Source organism: Mya arenaria, chromosome 3, assembly GCF_026914265.1.
Source record: "Mya arenaria isolate MELC-2E11 chromosome 3, ASM2691426v1".
NCBI classification, from domain to species: domain Eukaryota; kingdom Metazoa; phylum Mollusca; class Bivalvia; order Myida; family Myidae; genus Mya; species Mya arenaria.
The window spans coordinates 48,150,181-48,171,385 of record NC_069124.1 but is presented as its reverse complement, the minus strand read 5'-3'; the positions used below and the strand labels follow the sequence as shown (position 1 = coordinate 48,171,385).

The 21,205-nt window shown below is 34.6% G+C and overlaps 1 protein-coding gene and 1 long non-coding RNA gene across 2 annotated transcripts; both read left to right on the top strand.

The window, feature by feature from the left end:
- The first annotated feature begins 1,860 nt into the window (after window positions 1-1,860).
- Window positions 1,861-5,223, top strand: LOC128229323 (uncharacterized). The gene is made up of 7 exons (XM_052941189.1): window positions 1,861-1,930; window positions 2,493-2,795; window positions 2,906-3,194; window positions 3,402-3,649; window positions 3,899-3,994; window positions 4,453-4,610; window positions 4,775-5,223. Exons 1-7 carry the CDS (start codon window positions 1,894-1,896, stop codon window positions 5,087-5,089), a joined length of 1,446 nt encoding a protein of 481 aa, XP_052797149.1. The 5' UTR covers window positions 1,861-1,893; the 3' UTR covers window positions 5,090-5,223.
- Window positions 5,224-14,014: 8,791 nt separating this feature from the next.
- Window positions 14,015-20,748, top strand: LOC128229344 (uncharacterized). The gene is made up of 7 exons (XR_008260081.1): window positions 14,015-14,438; window positions 16,653-16,920; window positions 17,098-17,294; window positions 17,779-17,868; window positions 18,055-18,084; window positions 18,300-18,410; window positions 18,755-20,748. It is a non-coding gene; the product is annotated as an uncharacterized LOC128229344 (long non-coding RNA).
- Window positions 20,749-21,205: the final 457 nt, after the last annotated feature.

Genomic DNA, 21,205 nt, shown 5'->3' with positions numbered 1-21,205 from the left:
ACAAGTATAGTGATGTGGTGGGTTTTTGTCGAAGAGTTGGCGATTTTTTTTGTTTCTCTCACCTGGCGGGTGTCTGTACTTTTTTTTATAAAAATGCAGCGAATTAATTTGTCTTGAATCCGTAAACTTAAGTCGCTCTTCGTCGTGTTTTCGCTCTTTCGGGTAGTCGGGCGAACACTTCAACACCTGAACATACCAAACCCGCCACTGGTTAACCGCTTCTCGTCGCGAAAAATCGATACATGAACACCCATCATCAATACGAAAATGAGAGGGAGACAATCCGACACCTTATTTTCTCGTGTTTTCGCCTTCGATTTTGCGGGTGGTCATATCTTCCTACGTTCGACAAAAAAGCAAAATAAGAATAGAAAAAAATGAATCATCATATAAACCCGTGTATTTTATTACAACGATATGTTGTATAAATTTATTTCATAAGGTATTTTAGTATAACCAAAACAATAACAGGAAGTGAATCCGTGAATAATTATTCAACTTTGACTGGCAGATTAAGCGACTTTACGATTGTACTTATGAAGATCTTTTGTACTCCTATTTAGACGAAATTTTAATGATTTGGCTTGGTATAACTGTTTATGATAAATATAAAATATGGTGTAAGGAGACGATCCATGGGCTTCATTCTCAGTTAAGAGTATCAGTCAGGTTATGTGGCATAATACACATACAGAATATATCACTGGCTAAAGCTGATGTAATAACGTATGACAGTGAACACAAAAAAGTGAAACTTTTTTCGGGGAATCGAACCTGCCTGCCCTGGATCGACAATCATGTCTTACCGTTAGACAACTCAACTACGGGTCCGCCACTCGCAAAGTAAGCTGTGTTATTTACATATATATGTGATCGCTGTTGATATGACTTTACTTCATATGCGCGTATTGTAGTTTTTGTAGAACGCAATTTTGTCAATGAAATATTGCAAATTATTATTTTGATCAAATTTATAATTAGAGTATTAAAAGCTTCAATTATTTATTTTATTTCAAATACATTATCAATATGCCCATGCGTACACAAGCAATAAAATATGTTATAACAATGTTCTTAGTCAAATGTCATATACAAGTACAAATGGTTAGGCTTGGTTAATAAGTAAAATGATAGAACCGGATTTATCTATATTTTCATTTCTCATTTCGGCTTAGTTTTTATTAACAATACAATAAAGAGATATCATACTTCGTAGCTTAATATGTTTCTTTTACAAAACATTTGTTCTAGTTTTGTTTTATTTCACCCAAATTAATTCACTTTTTACGAAAACAGTCGATATAATATATAAGTTCATGTAAACCACATTCTGGCAACAACTCAATACCAATACAATACGATAGCATAAAGACTTGAACACATCTAGATGTAAGCCTGATAAGTCTGTGTCATGTATAATCTTATACATCATTTAGATATATTGAAAACAAAAACGGAGACAACGATCCTCTTTGACGAACCCATAACTAGCATGTTTAACTACCAATATCAATATTTTCATAGTCCACTGAAGACTTAACAATCAAATAAATCGAACAAAAACATCTAGCATCTTACATTTACCTTTTACTCCAAGCTTCATAAGATCATACCATATCATTTCCCTTACAACTTTATCAAACACATAAATAAAGTGCCAAAATGCAGAAGACAACTCGTTGCTTCTATTCGATAAGTTACCACTAGAACTTTGCTAAAACATACTGGAGCTACCGTTGGTGTATTTTTTTCTTTCATCCATAGGATCTCTCATACAGAAAACTGATCCAAACGAAATGACAGAATGTCCCTTTAATACAGTATATCTATATAAATAGTGCATAATAATATACTAAATATTGTGTTTGTTTGACTACTTTACAGCAACTCAACATGTTTTATATACTAGACACAATTCGGATTAAGCTGGGTAAGAAATAGCATAATGACCATAAGGTTCGAATGTTCAATGGATTATATCGCTAACTTTAAATTTGTAGGTGCCTTATATGTCATGGGATCGGAGGTTTGATTTTCAGATATCAAGTTTTAAATTCAGTTACCTGCGCCCTCTGCGATCTGTCTGCCTGCCAAATTTGTATAATACGAAACAATTTTGGTACAACATAGATTCATTTATATTTTGTTAAACGTACATATTGCAACTCAAATGAGGAAATAATTGGGTACGATGTTACTCTAGATTAAACGTTATGAAGCCATTAGGTTTTAAAAATCGTTATATGAAACCATAGAATTGTGTACCAAATAGAAACTAATGTTACACAAGCAGAGACCTGCTAGTAAAAGCTCTTTCATATAACAGGCTTGGCCAATCACGAAAGAAACAAATTAAATAATCCAGAATACTCAAGGAACCTTCACAATTGTTCCCGTGAAATGAAGGAAATTAACGTGGCACATCGAAGTTTAATGTTAAATTATTTTTATAACAACAAAATGCGTATGTTCTTCATTAATTCTCAATAAAGGTCTGATGTTGCTACTAGTGAACTTGTTGGTCGGCGCGCAAGCATTTATCACCAACAACAACGACGAGTACCAAGTATGGCTGACGACAGGCGACGGCTCTAAAAAACTTCGAAGAGAAGCGCCCTGTCTCCGGACGCCCAACGGCCACGGGCACAGCGTCTGGGTGGATCGAACAAAGCGTCGGCAAACCATGGAAGGCTTTGGCGCATCTCTAACTAACGCGGCCGCCTATGTAATCTTTCATAGTTCGAATCGACATTTGATAATGAGGGATCTTTTTGGAAATAGCTTGGACGATCTCGGTAGGGTTGGTTGCATTTCGAATCATTGTTATTCGTTTGAATGTCTTTCTTGTAGTATCGCGTTCAATTTAATTAAGCCGTTTGAAGTTAAAATGCTAATATAATTACAGGAGTAAGCTTTCTGCGACTAGTGATGGGGGCATCAGATTTCCAAGGGGTCAATCCATACACTTACGACGATCTGCCAAACAACCACAACACAGACTTTGACTTGAACCACTTCAGCATAGACAAAGATCGCGCCTTTGTGTTACCCATTGTAAAAGAGGCTAGATCTATCAATCCAAATCTACGTATTCTCGCTACGCCTTGGACGGCGCCCGCATGGATGAAAACCTCCCATAATATGTTTGGTGGTGAATTGAACGGCGGCGGGCAATACCTAGAAGCATATGCCAAGTATTTTGTTACTGTATTAGCTTTTATTAAACTTGTATTGCTTTTGTTTTATTATCCAATTTGATTTTAGAATCACGGTTTATGTTTGTTTCATTTCGAATTAAACACTAAGTCAATTTCGTATTTAACATTCCTTTTAAACGAGGCAGTTTCTGGTAATGCATGTCATCAATTTTCATCACAGTAGTCTATGTTTTCGTTTGATAGATATTTCGTCAGATTTATCCAAGCGTACCAAGCTGAGGGTATACACATCGACTACCTTAGCATTCAAAACGAACCCCTGCTGTCTAGAAACGATTACCCAACTATGGTTATCAACGTTGACCTCATGAAGACTTTCATACGGGATCACGTAGGACCTCAGTTTCGGAAAGGCAATATCAATACCAAGCTGATAGTTTATGATCATAACTGGTCTGACAGTTGGTATCCCGAACAGCTTCTCAGCGATAGTAAGATTCGTACAAAATCAGTCAATTAAATGTTTTTAAGGTGTTTTACTCCCATCCATAACGCTGTAATTGTATACAATTTGAGCCGCGAACTGTAAAGGAAGTGTGTTGGAATAAAAGTAAATAAGGATAAGAACGGTTCAAATTGTGTAAGTGTAATCGTTAGATTTGACCAACAAGACTTAATTCAAATAGACTTATTTGAACAATCAGCTATTAATTAACGAGTTGTTATATTCATTATAAAAGGCAGTGTGAAACAATATGTATCTGGTGTGGCATGGCATGGCTATGACGGTAACCATGATGTTCCAGGAGGCTTCCACAACAAACACCCAGACGTCGGTACGGCCTTTAGTTTCAGATATAATGATAGTATTTTTTGACTTATTGTCCTTTATTAATTTCCATTAAAAAATCATCAGACTACTCACCTAAACACAATAAAGGGGTCATTTAATGGTTAAATCATTGCAGTATCTATGTCAAAAAGACATGGATTTAAATTCAAATGATCATGACCTTGACCTTTCAACTACTGACTTCAAAACTATTGGGTTCATTTATTGATTAACTGAAAGGAACTACAGACAAATCATCGCCTATCGACCGAACTAGAAACATATCAACTGATAAATAATACGACGTATAGGCATTTGCAAAGCTTTTTTTGAGCCAGTAAGATAAGTTTAAAGATTGTTTTAAGTCCATAGAAGTGCCATATCTTACTGTTAACATGTATCTGTGTAATGGAAATACCACCTAAACCGGTATATAGGATATTACACATTTTAAACATACAGGAATGTTTTTCACGGAGATATCGGGTGGAGGATGGGACACCAATTTTGCCAGCACTCTGACATGGGATTCCAGAATCATTTTTATTGGTCAGACACTGAACTGGGCAAAGGCTGTTGGCCTCTGGAATCTTGCTCTGGACGAAAACCACGGGCCGAGGGTAAGCCAGGTCTCATTTTATTTAATTTGATAATGAAACACCAAGGATAGAAATCTGTTTATTTGTGACAATGTTCTCCAATACTTAATTGAAATAAAATGTATTTAATTTTACAATTTAGATATTATTGAATACTGAATAGTTTTTTTTTATAATTTTGGTAGGTTGGAGTTGGCGGATGTAATGATTGTCGGGGTGTAATCACAGTTAGTAACGGGTGGTATACTAAGAACGTTGAATATTACGCTATGGGTCATCTCAGTCGTTTCGTTCGCCCCGGAGCCGTACGCCTTCAGACCAACACCTTTGGCTGGGATGAGTTGCGATCGGTCGCCTTCGTAAATACGGACGGTTCAACGGTGATCGTTGTGCAGAACCCTAGCACATCCAATTCAGCAAGCTTTTCGCTAGACTTGGATGCGAAGCATTACCAGTATGATAACCTCCCTCCACAGTCCGTAGTTACATTTGTTAAATAGAAACATATTCCATATGTTTATACATATTCCATATGTTTATGCATGTGAAAATGAGAAAAAAAAAGTTATAAATGTTTCTTAAATGTTGAGGGTATTTATTTTGGAAAACCGGCATACTATAGGCACTAACTGAACACTGCATTATTTCGTGTTTTGTTGAAATATAACAAAGTAAACATATTAAAAAACCTATTGACTGAATAATTGTTCAAATCGATGACCAATACTATTTATGAAAACGACATTCAAAACAACTCAGTCCTATCTGTAAAGTATGTGAAAAAAATGTCATAAGCAAAAATGACCTTACGCAAGATATCATTTTTTACAAATGTCATTTTCGCCTGGATTTGCAAGATAGTAATATCAGGAACATTTTTAAAAGAAATGAACACTGCCAATTTATACATTTAAGCAACTTAATAAGATTCTTGTTTTTTTTCTGACCTATAAAGAGTACTTAAAATTTATGCTGGTGCTCCAGGATGGAAGCGAAAACATAGCCCGAATTTCTGACGATTATCCCACGACGGAAACGCGAATAACAGCGATATAATTGCGACTACTAACTAAGACAACGGCCCGGATAATTGTATGACAATGGGCAATCAACTACGACTACTGGATGTCCATAACCGTACAGTTATCCCAACGCTGCATTAATAGAGCCGTGCTAAGTCGTAACGCGGACGTTACATATTGTGATGTGAATCTGCGTTGCATTCGTTTATATTCGTTGACATTTGTACTCAAATAATCGAGGCCATTTTCGTGACTTTTGCTTCTGTTAATCTCACGAATCGGATAAAGATCAATAGCCGATTCAGATCATGATGAAATGCAGCAAATCACGGTCTCATTATCTAACGGAATGATATTTGCATAATTCTCAGTCTCGCTACTTCTGCCAATGTCTTGGTAAACCTCGCAGGCAACATCGTAAAGTGTCGTGTATTGATGGACTAGTCAAGATAATTTTCGTTGTAAATCAGCCGTAGAAAAAAGCGTTGAAAATCTAAAGCCTCTCTATTGTTAGCGACTAGATTGATAATAAATATATGTTCGAAATGTCAACATTATAATTTCAAAGCAAAGAATCCTATTGAAGTCTTAGCTCAGTTTCTTATCATTGAACATACGCATTTTTGATATGGTCTTAAATTCTTTCTTATTACATTTCAGTATCCTTGTCTTATGTTAGTAACCACACTACCATGACGAAAGATACACAAATCTTCATTAGACAATAATATTTCTTAATTTACTTTGTGTACATTATACGAACTTTAATAATTGAATTTCCGGTATTTCTGACTGGATTTTATATCAGCATATAGTGCATACCTGTTTTAATGTATTATAAAGACTGTGGTGTGAAAGCATGACGTATAAGAAATACTAATTATGGTCGGTTTATCTCCGGAATATCACTTCTCGTTCCTCGCGAAAATAAACATTGATATGGACTTTACTATTTATTACGCAGAAAGTTTTGAAACAGCGCAACTCATCTGCTGATTACAAGCAACATATAGGAGCAGTTATTCCATGGTCGGTTTAAAATATTATATTTAACTCAACACTATTGATCTCGACCTCGAATCATAGACTCCAGAAATGAAACAGGTCATCTAGTGGTCAGGGTATTTAAAACAAAATGGTTTGCTGATCCGCTGTCAAACTGTTGTCGCGATATTACACCTTGGATATAGGACTTTCTGGCGTACACAAATGTATCGGTTATCCTCAGATGAATTGCAGCCTTATGATAAGGTTTCACATGCCTCGACCCAAACCTTTCTTATGGTATAGTGCTGACTCAATTTTGAAACATGGTTTGCCTAGACTGACCTCCTGATTACAAAAATGATGTCGTCTCTAGTCAATTCAAACTACCAGTATAGTGTCAAGGCTAAAAGTCGAACTGTTAAGTTATTATGGTGCTATTCTAGCGCAAACTATAAGTGTTGCTGCTTTGTCCTAGATCAAGCCTTTTTTAATTAAAGTGTGTTAAAAAGTCCAAACAGTTATTGCTTATGCCGTCTAATCCAAAATATAAGAGGGGCCATTGTGGAAAAGTTCAAGCAATAAGTGATGATTTTTTGACGAATGCTAAAACGTCGTTGTCCGTGTCATCTGTTCACAAATACACGATGGGCCATCAACCATTCAAGATAAACATCTCAAAGAAATTATCATCAAACGATTTATTAGTATTGTAGACAACACCCGGTCTACTAACCGACTGATAGACAGACCGATATTTGCCAGATTTTGCAAAGTGGGCATTACATTATCATAACACAATATTTAGCTTTTTTAAGTACATAAGTGAATGTCTTAACAAACTAAATAGCCACCCATCATATCTACCAGCCTTTTGACGGGAGATAAATAACGACCATCTTATATAACTTACTATTTAATACAAAACATATTGTACATATAAATATAACGCTGTTTATGGCTGATGCTCAAAGCAGGCTGTAGACGGCCAATGCCAAAATTCCAAAATAAGTAAAATCACGATTGTATCAATTATTTGTTAACATATTTTCATCAGGTGCACAATTCCAAGGTTAAGGTTGAGTGCTAACATGTGAAATGTTGTGGCATAAAGAATAACTAATATCTCTAACCTTGATACAGCACCGATGAAAACCATGATTCTTCAAAAGGAATTCATCTAAATATCAACATGTTAAGTATTCTGACCATGATTTTAGAAAAGCAAACATTCCATCAAAAATTGATTGAACGTTTTTAAGATTTACGATTTTAGATAAAATGCGGCGTGAGAAACAAAAGCGTTTTTTCAGGTCAATAATTGTCTATTAAAGAATCTGAAGTTATGTTTTTGAAAGTAAATGTAATATCTTAGCTAGAGATAGACTGAGACAAGTTAGGCATGCTTTGTCTTCATCATTCAAGGAAATCAATCTAGGAAAGAATCCCTCTTATTTTTTTATTACTCTCTCCTCCGAAAACTTTTATTTTCCTTGTCTTACCCATACACACTACTAATTAAAGCTTGGACGAAGAGTTTGCCAAGTGTTTGGCTCGTAAGTGTAGAAAAAATATCAGAGACTGAACAAAGGTTAAATACAAAACGGCACACAAAATTTTATGGCCAGAGTAACAAACGGGGTCGGGTCAGTGAAAATGCTCGGTAACAAAAGCCCGGACCAGAAAGGCCCACTTTGAAATCAAAGAGATCAACACTTTTGTATCGGCGAATTATATTTATATTCAAGATTCCCGGATGTCATCACATGACCAACAGTTAAAACGTCTGAAATAGAAACGGTCAAAACAGACCAGGTTTCAATTAATTCTGAGCTTAAATCTTGCTAAAATATTGTTTTAATTATAAAATTTTATTGAAAAATATCTCCTTTCTGTATGTTCATCCACTGCACGGATTGTGTCTCATAAACTACTGTGCCGGACAGTTAGCGCTTTTACATCAAGCCTTCATGCATATTAGCTCATATCTCGTTTTTGTGGGACATAAATATATTTTTAGTAGTTTGTAGCACATTTCGTAACACTGGGGCATTACCAGTTACAAAAAGGACAAAAGTATATCCAGGTTCATCAACACTCACAAGGACTAAATACAATTAAAATAGCTTCTAACATTCCTGATTTAATCAGTAAATCTATACTTAAAGGGAACCGAATCGCCCCTTGTCTTTCACATATTTCCCCCAAAGTACCATGTTAGATAAGCATTCCCTTGGTCAAATCACAAGCAAACGCATTTGGGTTTTAAATTGAACCATACACGATGAGTATTAAAAAGACGTCATGGGAAGTTTATAGACATCTAAGCACTAATTATGCTAATAAACACCATTTTGTTTACTTGACTGAAGCCTTCATAGATGACAGACTTTGTACATAACTGCATGCTGGTCTCAAACAACAGCATGGTTATTAAAACCAGTCGTAAATCTTTTGAAATCAGACAACACTTTCAAACAATACATTTTTTTTTATCTCAAATCGGTTTGCTTATGGTGCAAAAACTGCTAACACTTATTGCCAAATTTTGAAAGTTTTATATATCATAATTGGATTAAAAATTTACTAGCTTGTGTTACTTACGTTTTGCATACTTGAAATTTTGCGAACACACACCCGTAAATGAGCATTTCGTTCAATAAACAAGTTAATATGACTTGCACGTAAATTGACACATAAACTCAGATATTTTGAAATGTAAAAATAAGAACTTCAACAAAAAACGCTTTCTTGAAAAGAAAAGGAACAAATAAATCGAGCAGAGGAAGAGAATAAAATCGCAAGAGAGGAAGAGGCTCAGAAGAAAAACAGAAGAAAAGGCTGAAGAGAGAAAAAGATGCACCTCGAAATACGAGAAAAGGATTCTCAAGCAAAACTGGCGAGGCGAGTAGAGAAAAAAAGCTAGAAAAGAAGACGTCTGCTGGCATGTACAATATCCTGATAATGCAATGTATTGCGATGATATATGTGCGGTGTTTGCGAAGATAGAGGGACATCAAATTATGAAAGTGATGGTACATTGTTGTATGGGTATGATGGATGTAGTGTGAGGTTCCAAATGTTTTTGAGTGTGAACGAGATGGTAAGAATGTCTGATGAGTGAACGGCTTAGTTAGTTAGTTCTTTTGAGTTGCTTTGAACTGTTGTTCAATTTTTGTAGCCAGTAGATGGTTGATTAAATGTATAGATGTGTGAGATAGCAAATTAGTGAATGTAAAATACAAAATACATACATTTACGAAGTCATGATAAGTTAAGACATGTTTGGGCTTTAATTAGTGTAAATAATAGAATTCACAATTCATCAGTTTATAATCAATAAACAAATGTACCGGAACAAATATATAGTACTACATGTAGTAGATCAGGCTTCAAAAAGCGATATTATTGACGAAAATTCAACATTTAGAAAATATAGTAATGCTCACTTTTGAGTGAGAATAACTTTTTTTTCTAAAGAGCCTATCGATCTGTAACTCAAGTTTCATTTATATGTATCTTGTTTGTATAAAACGTTAGATGCGAAAGCAAACAGGTAAAACAGATGACGACAGCTAATCGTATTGCAGTTATTTATAAAGTATGTTAGAATAGTTATCGAAAGTACAAAATAGACAATTTGACGTGTTGACGTCACCATCTCTATAAATATGTTTTTGAAATATTCCGACTTTGAACCTAAACTGTGTGCGGATATTGTGTCAAAAAACATATATTTTGCATTGTAGCGCTTTCAATTGAGTCCGAGTATTTTTACATATATTCATCATTAGTTTTTTAAACTATCATGTGCATTAGTCACTGACAAATTCTTTATATTATCCATGATGCGTAACCTAAATATTGCAACAAGGAAATAAATTGTACTGATAGTAAAGGTTAAGCTTTTTCTTCATTTTACAGTTGTTTATATTCAAGACATCATCGTGCTAAAATGGGAAACTACCAATCTCAAAGAGGTGCTGTAGGACATAGTATGTACGAAGTTCCATTTGAATCATTACTTACCACCATTAAGCTTGAACTAAATCTTTGGCACGACCTAGTTGATAATGTGAACAGGGAGAAGAAATACGACCATGAAGGCCGAACGTGTATTGATGATATGATACTGGAAACAAGCAGGAAAATTATCGACTATGAGAATGCTGTGGTATTTATTTTATTTATAACATGAATAATGAATTTAAAGTGTGCCTAACTTTGTTCTTTCCGGTGGTTTAATAAAAAACTAACTGTAGGTTATATCCTGATAAATCAGTGAGTTAGTCCTCATATAAATTCATTTTTCCCCTTATTTCAACCCCTTTTTTCATCAAAACGAACTTAGTAAACGCACACAGTTCTAAGATGGAAATCGGTGGTGATATTTCTGTTGTGACGTCCTTGGGCTTTAACTTTTCACAAATTGCAGTTCAATATTTTTTTATGAATTATAAGCATTAAATAAGAAGTATAATTGGTAATTCATTATCAGGATGTAACATATTTTACGTTGCTAACACTAAAAGTAGTTATTTTCAGACGTGGCAAAGCCCCGCGTGAAACACAATTTTAAGTGCTTACTCGGTAAAAATATATTGTTTTCCTGTCACTGAAACGTGCTGCAGTAAGTGTTATTTTTATGTCATAAGATTTCTTGCGAAATGTTAAGGCTTCTTTTTAAATTGTGTCCTTCCTCCTCGGGCACTGTTTTTACCATGTATGTGTCAATTTTGCAGTCTAATAGAAAACTCATATATCCATTATTACAACCACGAGACAGTGAGTATTCGACTGATAAGATAAAAAAAAGAAGGCTTTTACAAAACACTGTCGCCGGAAAAGGTGAAAGACATTGTGATACAGAAATCAGATGAGATCGATGAACTTCGCAATGAAGCAAAGAAAATGAGTGATTCGATACATATTTTAAACGAGGAATTGAAACAGAAAATAAAATATGTAAATGACCTGAGACGCGAAAAGTGCGCATTGCTTCAGCGATTAAGCAAAATGGCAGGCGAGAAACTGACTAGAGATAACCCCGATATCGCGGACCTTAGCGACCGGAGCAAGCCAACCAAACTGGGCGAGATGTTCAACGAGCTTTATGACAACTAGTGAACGGACGCATTCGAGGAACTTGTTGCATCAGGCTACGATGATAGGAAAGCAGTCGATACCCTTCAGATGACACTTATGGTGAAATAGTAAACACTTGCAGTATCGATTGACATGTGTTACATGTTTAAGTGAACAATCCATTTATTATCTGACAAATGCTATATCTCATTTCTATATTATATACATTTTCAGAACAGGTTTATTGATTATTTCTTATTAAAACAAAAAGGTCACAAATTTTACACGATGCAAAGTCAATGAACTGGACAAGAGTTCAAAACTATTGGAAGGCTTTTGTAAATAAACGTTTTAAAAACATAAAACAGCACGTTCGATTAGGGATTACTAACTTTTTTGCTAAGCGGTTCTTAAAAACTTAGGACCAAGATACAAAGAAAGTATATTTGATAAAGCTAATTACTTAACATTCGATAGATATGAGTTTTCATGATCCATTTCTCGGTGACAAATATCTTGTAATGTTAATTTAGTTGGTATTGATGAGAGGGGGCCTACAAAGAGAGGGGTCATCTATGGAAGACTTACAAATGCAACGGAAATGGAAACAAAAAATCAAGCCAGATAGAAAACAAACCTACATTCAAACAAAGGTAATTAAGCTGATCATATTTGAAGTTGAAGAGAAAATATAAAATCTGAACTCAGGTCTACATAATACCAATGTCTTATATTTTATTTGTATATTCTGTAAAAATATTATTTTCCAAACAAAACTCTTATTAAAAGACTTTTAGAGTCAGTTTATTTTTTTTATTTTACAAGCAAAAAAGGGGTCGCTGAGTCCCTTGTGCCATCAGTACAAAGGTAGAATTAAAGGACTAATTATTAAGTTTCTGGTTCACTGATGTATATATGTAAACTTATGAGATTTTAAAATTAACTTGTTATTTCCTTTTATATCAGTTTATCTCCTTTATCTGATAATTAAACGGCAAAGTCAAGTTTGAATTAAACTTCTCGGTTTGTTTGCTATCCAACATTATTTTCTATAATAGGCGTACATAAAAACATATTGGGACAACGAGTGTCTTCGAGCCATGAAACCGTTCATCAAGCGCTGTATCTATTAAAGGAGTTGCACAGGGAAAGAATAAATAGTGGTGACTTCAACGTGGCACATTTATAGTTTGTCAAATTGAAGTTCAAACTTGCAAAGAAAACAGTTGTGCACAAACACTAAGAACTACATTTTTGACCAATGAATTGACCAGTATTAAGTACTTCAACGTTTCGCGTTATAAAAGTGTTACGTAGTCGGATACGTTATTGTCTTTGACTGTTTCTGCCTTTTAAATGACGTTATTAGCATTGTAATTTCGTTGTTATATTAACATCGAAACAAAAATCAAAATATAACAGCAGTATTCCTATTTAAATCGATTCCTTTGTAATCATTTTATCATTGTAATATATCACATATCATCGGAATATATATATCATTATTTTTATAATTAAAAAGGGATATACAGAGACCAGGTACTCAATATCGGCCTTAATTGGATCTAAGAACGATGTTTTTTTATCGGATTACTTATTATTAATAACTGACCGAAAGAGTGGATGAAGTCTTTGATTTATGACCCTAAGATTAACTGAAGTTGAATATTGTAATGACCCTATCATTATACAGGTTACTCACCTGGACATTTACTTGCCATCTTTTTGTGGTACTAATATACAGTACTGAGATATATTTAAAGACTATGATAATTATGTTTTATACATTGATAATTTAACGTTACACTTACCTCAGGTCATGCCTGTTTAAATTACATCCGATCATTGTATTCCTGTTGCTATGTACATACAAGAGGGGTTCTCCACCCACATTACATATACATGTTGAATGTATTTGAACTGATAAGTATAACTGTTTCATAATCTTCTTAACGAGATAAACATTATGTATTCATATTTATCAGTTGAATGCATACTCTGATTCTAACCCAATGTATCGAACTTAATAGGCGTTTCGGTTAGTCCAATTTAAGGAAATGATGCTTGTTTAATTTTCCTTGTAAGTCTTCTACGGATGTGTAAAGCGCAAGCATTTTCAAGTACTTTTTCACTGGGTTAATTACAATTCCAAAAAATGCTTCGTTTTTAGATATCTCTTAGAGTACATAAATTAAAGCCTAGCAGAAAAGAAGCAGTTTTAAATGTCTTATTTGTGCGCTGCAGTCGAGTATTATTGATCAAGACATATCCAGTTACGTATTTATTGAGCTTATTATTCTCACAAGAATGTACTCAATGCTTCATTGGTCGACAGCTATCACGGAAGTAAATTTAAGGTCATTGGTCTACTTCATGTCGTGAGATGTATGATTCAAGTAAGAAAATTATATTAACACAAATCAAAATAAGAAATTGTGATAAATTAAACGTTACATAAGTGTATTACCTTTCTGCAACTTTCGATTTCGATTTCGAAAGCAAAACTACAATAGTGTTATACTAGTACAGTACGTAAGAAGCTTTACTAATGGGAAATAACAGGTCAAAGGGTGGCCGAGATGCAACGTGTAAACTCGAGGACGAAACTCTTAAAGAGGTTGAAGAAGAAGTAGCGGAATGGTCGCGAACGATTCAGAGAATTAAGGGAAACCAAGGGGCAAAGATGGATGAAAGTGACTTAATTCACCGGATGAACACCACTGCAAAGAATATTACTTGTTATATAAGCAATGTAGATGTAAGTGTCATTTCTACTTAAGTCAACTCAACTGAAAGTGTGTGTTTGCATACTCAGCTACTCACAACTTAACATTTTCTAACAACTTGTGATATCTCTCTCTATATATATTGTAAATAATATTTTGTAACAAGGAAAATACGGTTATGGATAAATGGTCCCTATAAGTGCATGAGATTTTAACAATAGGTATGTAATCCAGTGTTATGCATCATTGATTGGCGGAATACGCATAAATAGTAATAATATCATAATAAAAAGCATAAAATGGAAATCTTAAGAATAAAAAAACATACATGCGCAGACAAGTATGAGTAACAACACAAGCAGTACAGTAACTGGAATAAAGAGTTGTACACAATATTAATACAGAAGCTGGAATAATCAAAACACTGAATTTGCTGACGAACGGTGGCTCTGAAAGAAGGGCACTTAATTAGGATTAAGTATTGTGAGTAAGGGTATTTTAGTCGAAATAGTCTATATTGTAAAATAACAGGAAAGAGTTTTGTAATCTTTTTTTACATATCGTGATAGTTTGTATGTAGGTTGTCCTTAAATCAAATATGAACTATCTATTTTTCTACATTATGACACATGACGGAAATGAATTGATACATACTTGCGAAAGGAAATGGTAAGTTATCAATATAATTCGACAAGTGTTCAGATCTGTTCAAGGAAATAAACTTAGACTTCAATTATGACTATTGCTTTTTGATTGATGGGTAAGGTCATCATTATTTAAATATCTATTAAGGGTAAATGGTCAATTTCATCGGTGGCACTTTTGTTGAAGTCGGCTTACTAATACTGAAAGACAAAATACAATGATTTTGAACATTTGGCAATAACATGATGCCATACTAGTATTTATTAGAAATGATATTTACACAGAACTAAGTAGATGCAATGTTTCCAATGGTAAAATGTAATGATTGTAAGAGATTCGTAAGATTTTGGATTTTAAATGAATTTATATAAACTGTATATGTTTTTGCATATTTTCAGTAAGCAAACGGTGGTCATCTACTCAATAAACAAGGGAACTTTTACACTATAAGATGTAACATATAGGTTATTACTTCAGTTAGGAAATTGAAATTAATATATGTTGAAGTAGTGAAATTGATATGAAAATGACATACGCATGAATGCAGAACATACTAACAAACAATATTGTACATGGATAGGCATTTGATTGATAAGGTAATTTGTTTTGTTCCGAATCAAAATCAATTATGTGAGCATTAATGTTGTTCTAATGAAAAAGGTAAAACACTCTTTCATGGAGATGACATTGCATATCACATTTCTTTGTTTAATTTTCAACGTATATGGTTCTTAAAAGGCATCCTTGAAAGTATGAATAAAGTATTCAGTTGTAATGTGTAAAAACTGTTAGTTTATGTACCTTTGTTCCATCACAACAACTATAGTTGAACAATATAAACACAACAGTGATTCACAATAACTATTGGCATAATGAGTTTGAGCAAAATATAAACTAAATAATGAAGTAAGAAATGGCGTGTAATGTTTGTAAAATGGATATATACTATTAAAAATTCACCGTAAATGTTTGTGTTTTATTAAGGCGAATTTCCATGGCATTTATTTCAATTGCAACAAAAACATCTGCACAAATTTGCTGTTAGAGATATACTGTTGATGGCACAGTTCGAATGCATTAATGCTATCTTTTGAAGCAATCAGTTGAACACAAATATCAGTTACGCCATCGTTATGTTATTGTTGTTTTTCATTCAACTTTTAAATATAAACATTCTAGTGAACTATTTAGCTATACGCTGAAGTAGGTGGACCTTCTTATGTGGTAACAAACTTTCATACTTTCATATACATGAATGCTGAACTCAATCTGACCGAAGAACTGGATCTTGCGCGCCTTATGTGACCGTTTAATAATTTCGGACTGGATGTTTATCAGATTGTTAAATTAAAAGAGATCAAAAGTAAACACACTGTACATAATGTAAGACATCAATCAACTATTATAATGTGTACGTTTCGCTGCAAAAAGTTCTGTGACTCGTTTTAATTATGTTGATTATGAACTAGTACTTATACGCAGTATTCAAGTCTACAAATGTTCGGACTGTTATTAAACAGTTTCATACATGAAGCATATATGTATAAGTTATCAAAAGTTTACCTACACTGCTCATTCGATTTATGTTATCTTTGTTACAGGAGGATCAGACAGGCCAAGCTGGCTTATATTTAAATGTAAATGGGCCAGTGAATCCGACCTCATCTAGTAAACGAACACAAAACGAAGATGGAACTTGCTCTGGTCAAGATCGAGAAGTAAACATTAATATTTGGTTGCGCAAATTGGGTTCCTTAAAGCAGAGAGAGAAAAAATGAAGAAAAATATTGAACGTCTTCAGGAGGAAATTTCAAGAAAGAGAGAGAACATTCAGGATCTCCATGCAGAGAACGACCAATTAAAGATATGGTAAAAGATACCGTCGTTATGTGTATCATGTATAACCAGCTTCTTCCACTTGAATACTTGATCATGTCCGTACATTTTTGTTCTTATATGTATTTTCCCTGCCTGTCTGTTTGAGTACATTTTGATATAATTTGTGTGGGTTATGTTATTGAAAGGTGTAACAACATTTCTCTGTAGATTGAGCAAACTGACAGGTGATAAGCTGAAACAAAACAACCCGAAAATAGCTGACCTGAGCGATATGTCCGGCCGACGAAGCTTGGCGAGATTTACAGTGAGCTGTTTGACAACGAGTGGCTGTCGCGTTTGAAGGTCTGACAAAAGGTGGCGGCTACAAAGATGAAGCAATTAATGCTCTGCGTAAAACATTGGATGTAAGAACAAAATACAGTTATTTTGATTTTAAAACAAATGCAATCAGTCGATTCATTTTGGTCCTTTATACTGTATACATCGTGCATGTACATGCAAAAAATACAGTGGGGTACGTACCAGACTATTGACTTCTCTTAATTTATTTCCAAGTACCTTGCAAACGATTGTGTGTCCAATTGTCAGGTGTTTGATACCTCATAACATCAAATTTGTATTTAAAATTTGATGTAATAATACAGTGGAAACGTCAGTGACAAGCCAAGTAGCCTGACAATTAATGATCTGATTAAAATCCAAAGGCTAGGGCATTGCATGCACTAAATGAGATACAGACAACCTACAACACACCAGAATTCATGTTTGAGTTATTGCCTCAGAACACTTACGAAACATGGGTTAATATGGGGTTTAGACGAGTTTTATGGGTATGCAACCTTACAACTATTTATAATTTCTTTAACTATGTACATCCTTTATTTCAAGAGTGCCTACACGTTTTGTGTGATAAATTCCAACGAGTTGGTTACCAAAATGGAAGCGGTCACAGAGGAGTTGTTTGAAGACATAAGACGAGTAAAAATAATCATTGATAACCAATTCTTATCTCTGTTGTTAAAGTTGACATTGTTGATATATACAACAAAAAGTTTGATATTGAAAATTAGTTTAACGATTAACTAAAGAGACAATATATTAACGATTACGAATGATTCTAATGCACGTATGTTCTGATGATTACCTAAGAATTCTTTCTTTCAGCGAGAGCATAGTCTTACACTTCCACAATCTGTAAGTATAGCAGCAATCTTAGCGTCGGACACTTATAATTGACCGTAACAATCCATTCATATGGAGAGTAACGGAAGAAGTCTCACGTGGGTATCCGATTATGTATCAATACCTATATTTTATTGTGCAAATCAAATTTACAATACATTAAGTTTAAGACGAAGTATATAGCTCAACAAAATTACTACTTATTGTTGACTGTTTTGGAAATTTAGCCACATGGTCGTGAAACAAATCCACTGCTTGCACTTGAGGACTATTTCTTTGAGAGGCACTGGAAACCTAAACAACGCAAGGAAGCACAGAAGAACTGGAACAAGCAAACGGTAGGGAAAGGCACTTTGCAGGACGTTGTTCATTAAAGGAGTTGGTAACTTGAATAACGTTATAATGTACTTATTTTGCCAATTAATGCATTGAATATACTTGAAGGTCGTCGAAATATCAAATTAACACTGTAAATTCAAAACGATTTAGAGTACAATCTTGAAAATGAACTTTGTAATTCGTTAATCGACATTGGTTTATCGAGACACACTCAAGAATTAAAAATAATAAGGGCGTTTCGCAGAACCACTCAGCTCAATAATAACGGCATAATGTTTTAAACACTTGCTTTTATTAAATTCAAGATACTGACGTTTTGTTTTTGTTTTGTTTTATAACACAGTCGGTTCGACCTACAAATATGGGACAAGAATTGATTAAAATGCGGAAAGGTGTCGCCGTCTAAATGGTTCCTGTCGTGCAACATGTAAAAGGCGTGTTTCATCTAGGCACTATGCTTGATCGCATAACGATGTGAAGTTGGAAACAATCCGTTTGAATTTCATTTTTAATATGAACTTAAAAGACATAATTGGACACTGTTCCTGTGTCTCTGATAATGTGTTAAGATATAGTCATATCATAAAAAATATGACCTAAAAAAGAATAAGAAAATTAGTCGTCACCATTTCAAAAATGTTAAAACAAATATGCTATTTAAATCACGAGCGTTTTAAGGAAAGATTGAATTTCAGGAGTGTGTTGTTGTTGTTTTTCTTTTATTGATGTTATAAATGAAATAAAATATAAACAATCTAGTAACACAATTATCTATCAAACATTCTATTTCACAGGCATATTTACGAGACAGATGAGACAAGGAATGCATTGAATCACTTAAACCTTTCATCAAAAAGTCCCTCTTCATCTGCTGGATGATGGTGGTTCAAACTCCTCCAATGGTTTTTGACAGTACAACCAAAGCCGATTCGCGTTTTGACTCATCGATGTACAGGCAATACACAGCGAGTGGAGACAACGTAGAGTACGTGGTTTGGCCTGCGATGTTTCTTCATCAAAACGGACCCCTTGTTCTAAAAGGTGTTGCGCAGCCAAAGCAGCGTGTGTAGTTGATATTTTCTACGTACATCTACTTTCAAAGTGTCGTTGGAGTATCCAAGGCATCTTACACCTTTGTTGTTATGTATTGATTAAGAAACGATAGGATTATATAAACAGAAGGTGTTGTGTTTTATTATTACGTAATGTGTCTCCCATTGAGTGTCTCCAAGGCTTTAATTCTATCTGACGCCTTTAAACAATATCATACGTGTCCCTGTAGGCTTCATCGTAATTATAATCATTGCATCGAAGACAAGTAACTTGTCGCTAAGCAAGAAAGCAAAATTATATGATATGCATACAAACGTAATAATGCCAATTTACATTTCTGTGAAATGTTTCAATTTGTATTTGAGTTTTAAAGAAATGGGAATCTGTTTTGTTGTGATGTTTGGTCGGTATGATAATATGCTTCGGTTTGCTGTTCTTTCAGTCTAAAGAAAGTCCGAGACATATAGTTTACTGCTTTTTTCTGATATGATAGAACATTGGTAAACGCTTCATTAGTAATTTGCAAGGTGTAAGTTGCAATTATCACTGCTGTTAGCAGCGTGAAATTAGCTGGTTCAACTTTACCGGCAGTATAGCAATACTATCTAATAACTTAAATAAACGACAGTATAAAAGATGACTGCAATGTAACGACGGGATTCACGATGGTACAGCGTAACGATTGGATTAACGATGCCTACAGCCTAACGATTGAATTAACGATGCCTACAGCGTAACGATTGGATTAACGATGCCTACAACGAACCGATTGGATTAACGATGCCTACAGCGTAACGATTGGATTAACGATGCATACAGCGTAACGATTGGATTAACGATGCCTAGAGACTAACGATTGGATTAACGATGCATACAGCGTAACGATTGGATTAACGATGCCTACAGCGTAACGATTTGTTTAACGATGCCTTCAGCGTAACGATTGGATTAACGATGCCTACAGCGTAACGATTGGATTAACAATGCCTACAGCGTAACGATTGGATTATCGATGCATACAGCGTAACGATTGGATTAACGATGACTAAAGCGTAACAATTGGATTAATGATGCCTACAGCGTAACGATTGGATTAACGATGCATACAGCGTAACGATTGGATTAACGATGACTAAAGCGTAACAATTGGATTAGCGATGCCTACAGCGTAACGATTGGATTAACGATGCCTACAGCGATACGATTGGATTAACGATGCCTACAGCGTTACGATTGGATTAACGATGCCTACAGCGCTACCACTGGATTAACGATGCCTACAGCGTAACGATTGGATTAACGATACCTACAGCGTAACGATTGGATTAGCGATGCCTACAGCGTAACGAAAGGAATAACGATGCCTACAGCGTAACGATTTGATTAACGATACTTACAGCGTAACGATTGGATTAGCGATGCCTACAGCGTAACGAAAGGAATAACGATGACTACAGCGTAACGATTTGATTAACGATGCCTACAACGTTACGACTGGATTAACGATGCCTACAGCGTAACGATTGGATTAACGATGCATACAGCGTAACGATTGGATTAACGATGCCTACAGAATAACGATTGGATTAACGATGCCTACAGCGTAACGATTGGATTAACGATGCCTACAGCGTAACGATTGGATAAACGATTGCTAATTCATAAAGACTGGATAAACGATGACTATATCGTACTGATTGGAATGCGATTGCTACAGCGGAACGATTGGATAATCTATGGT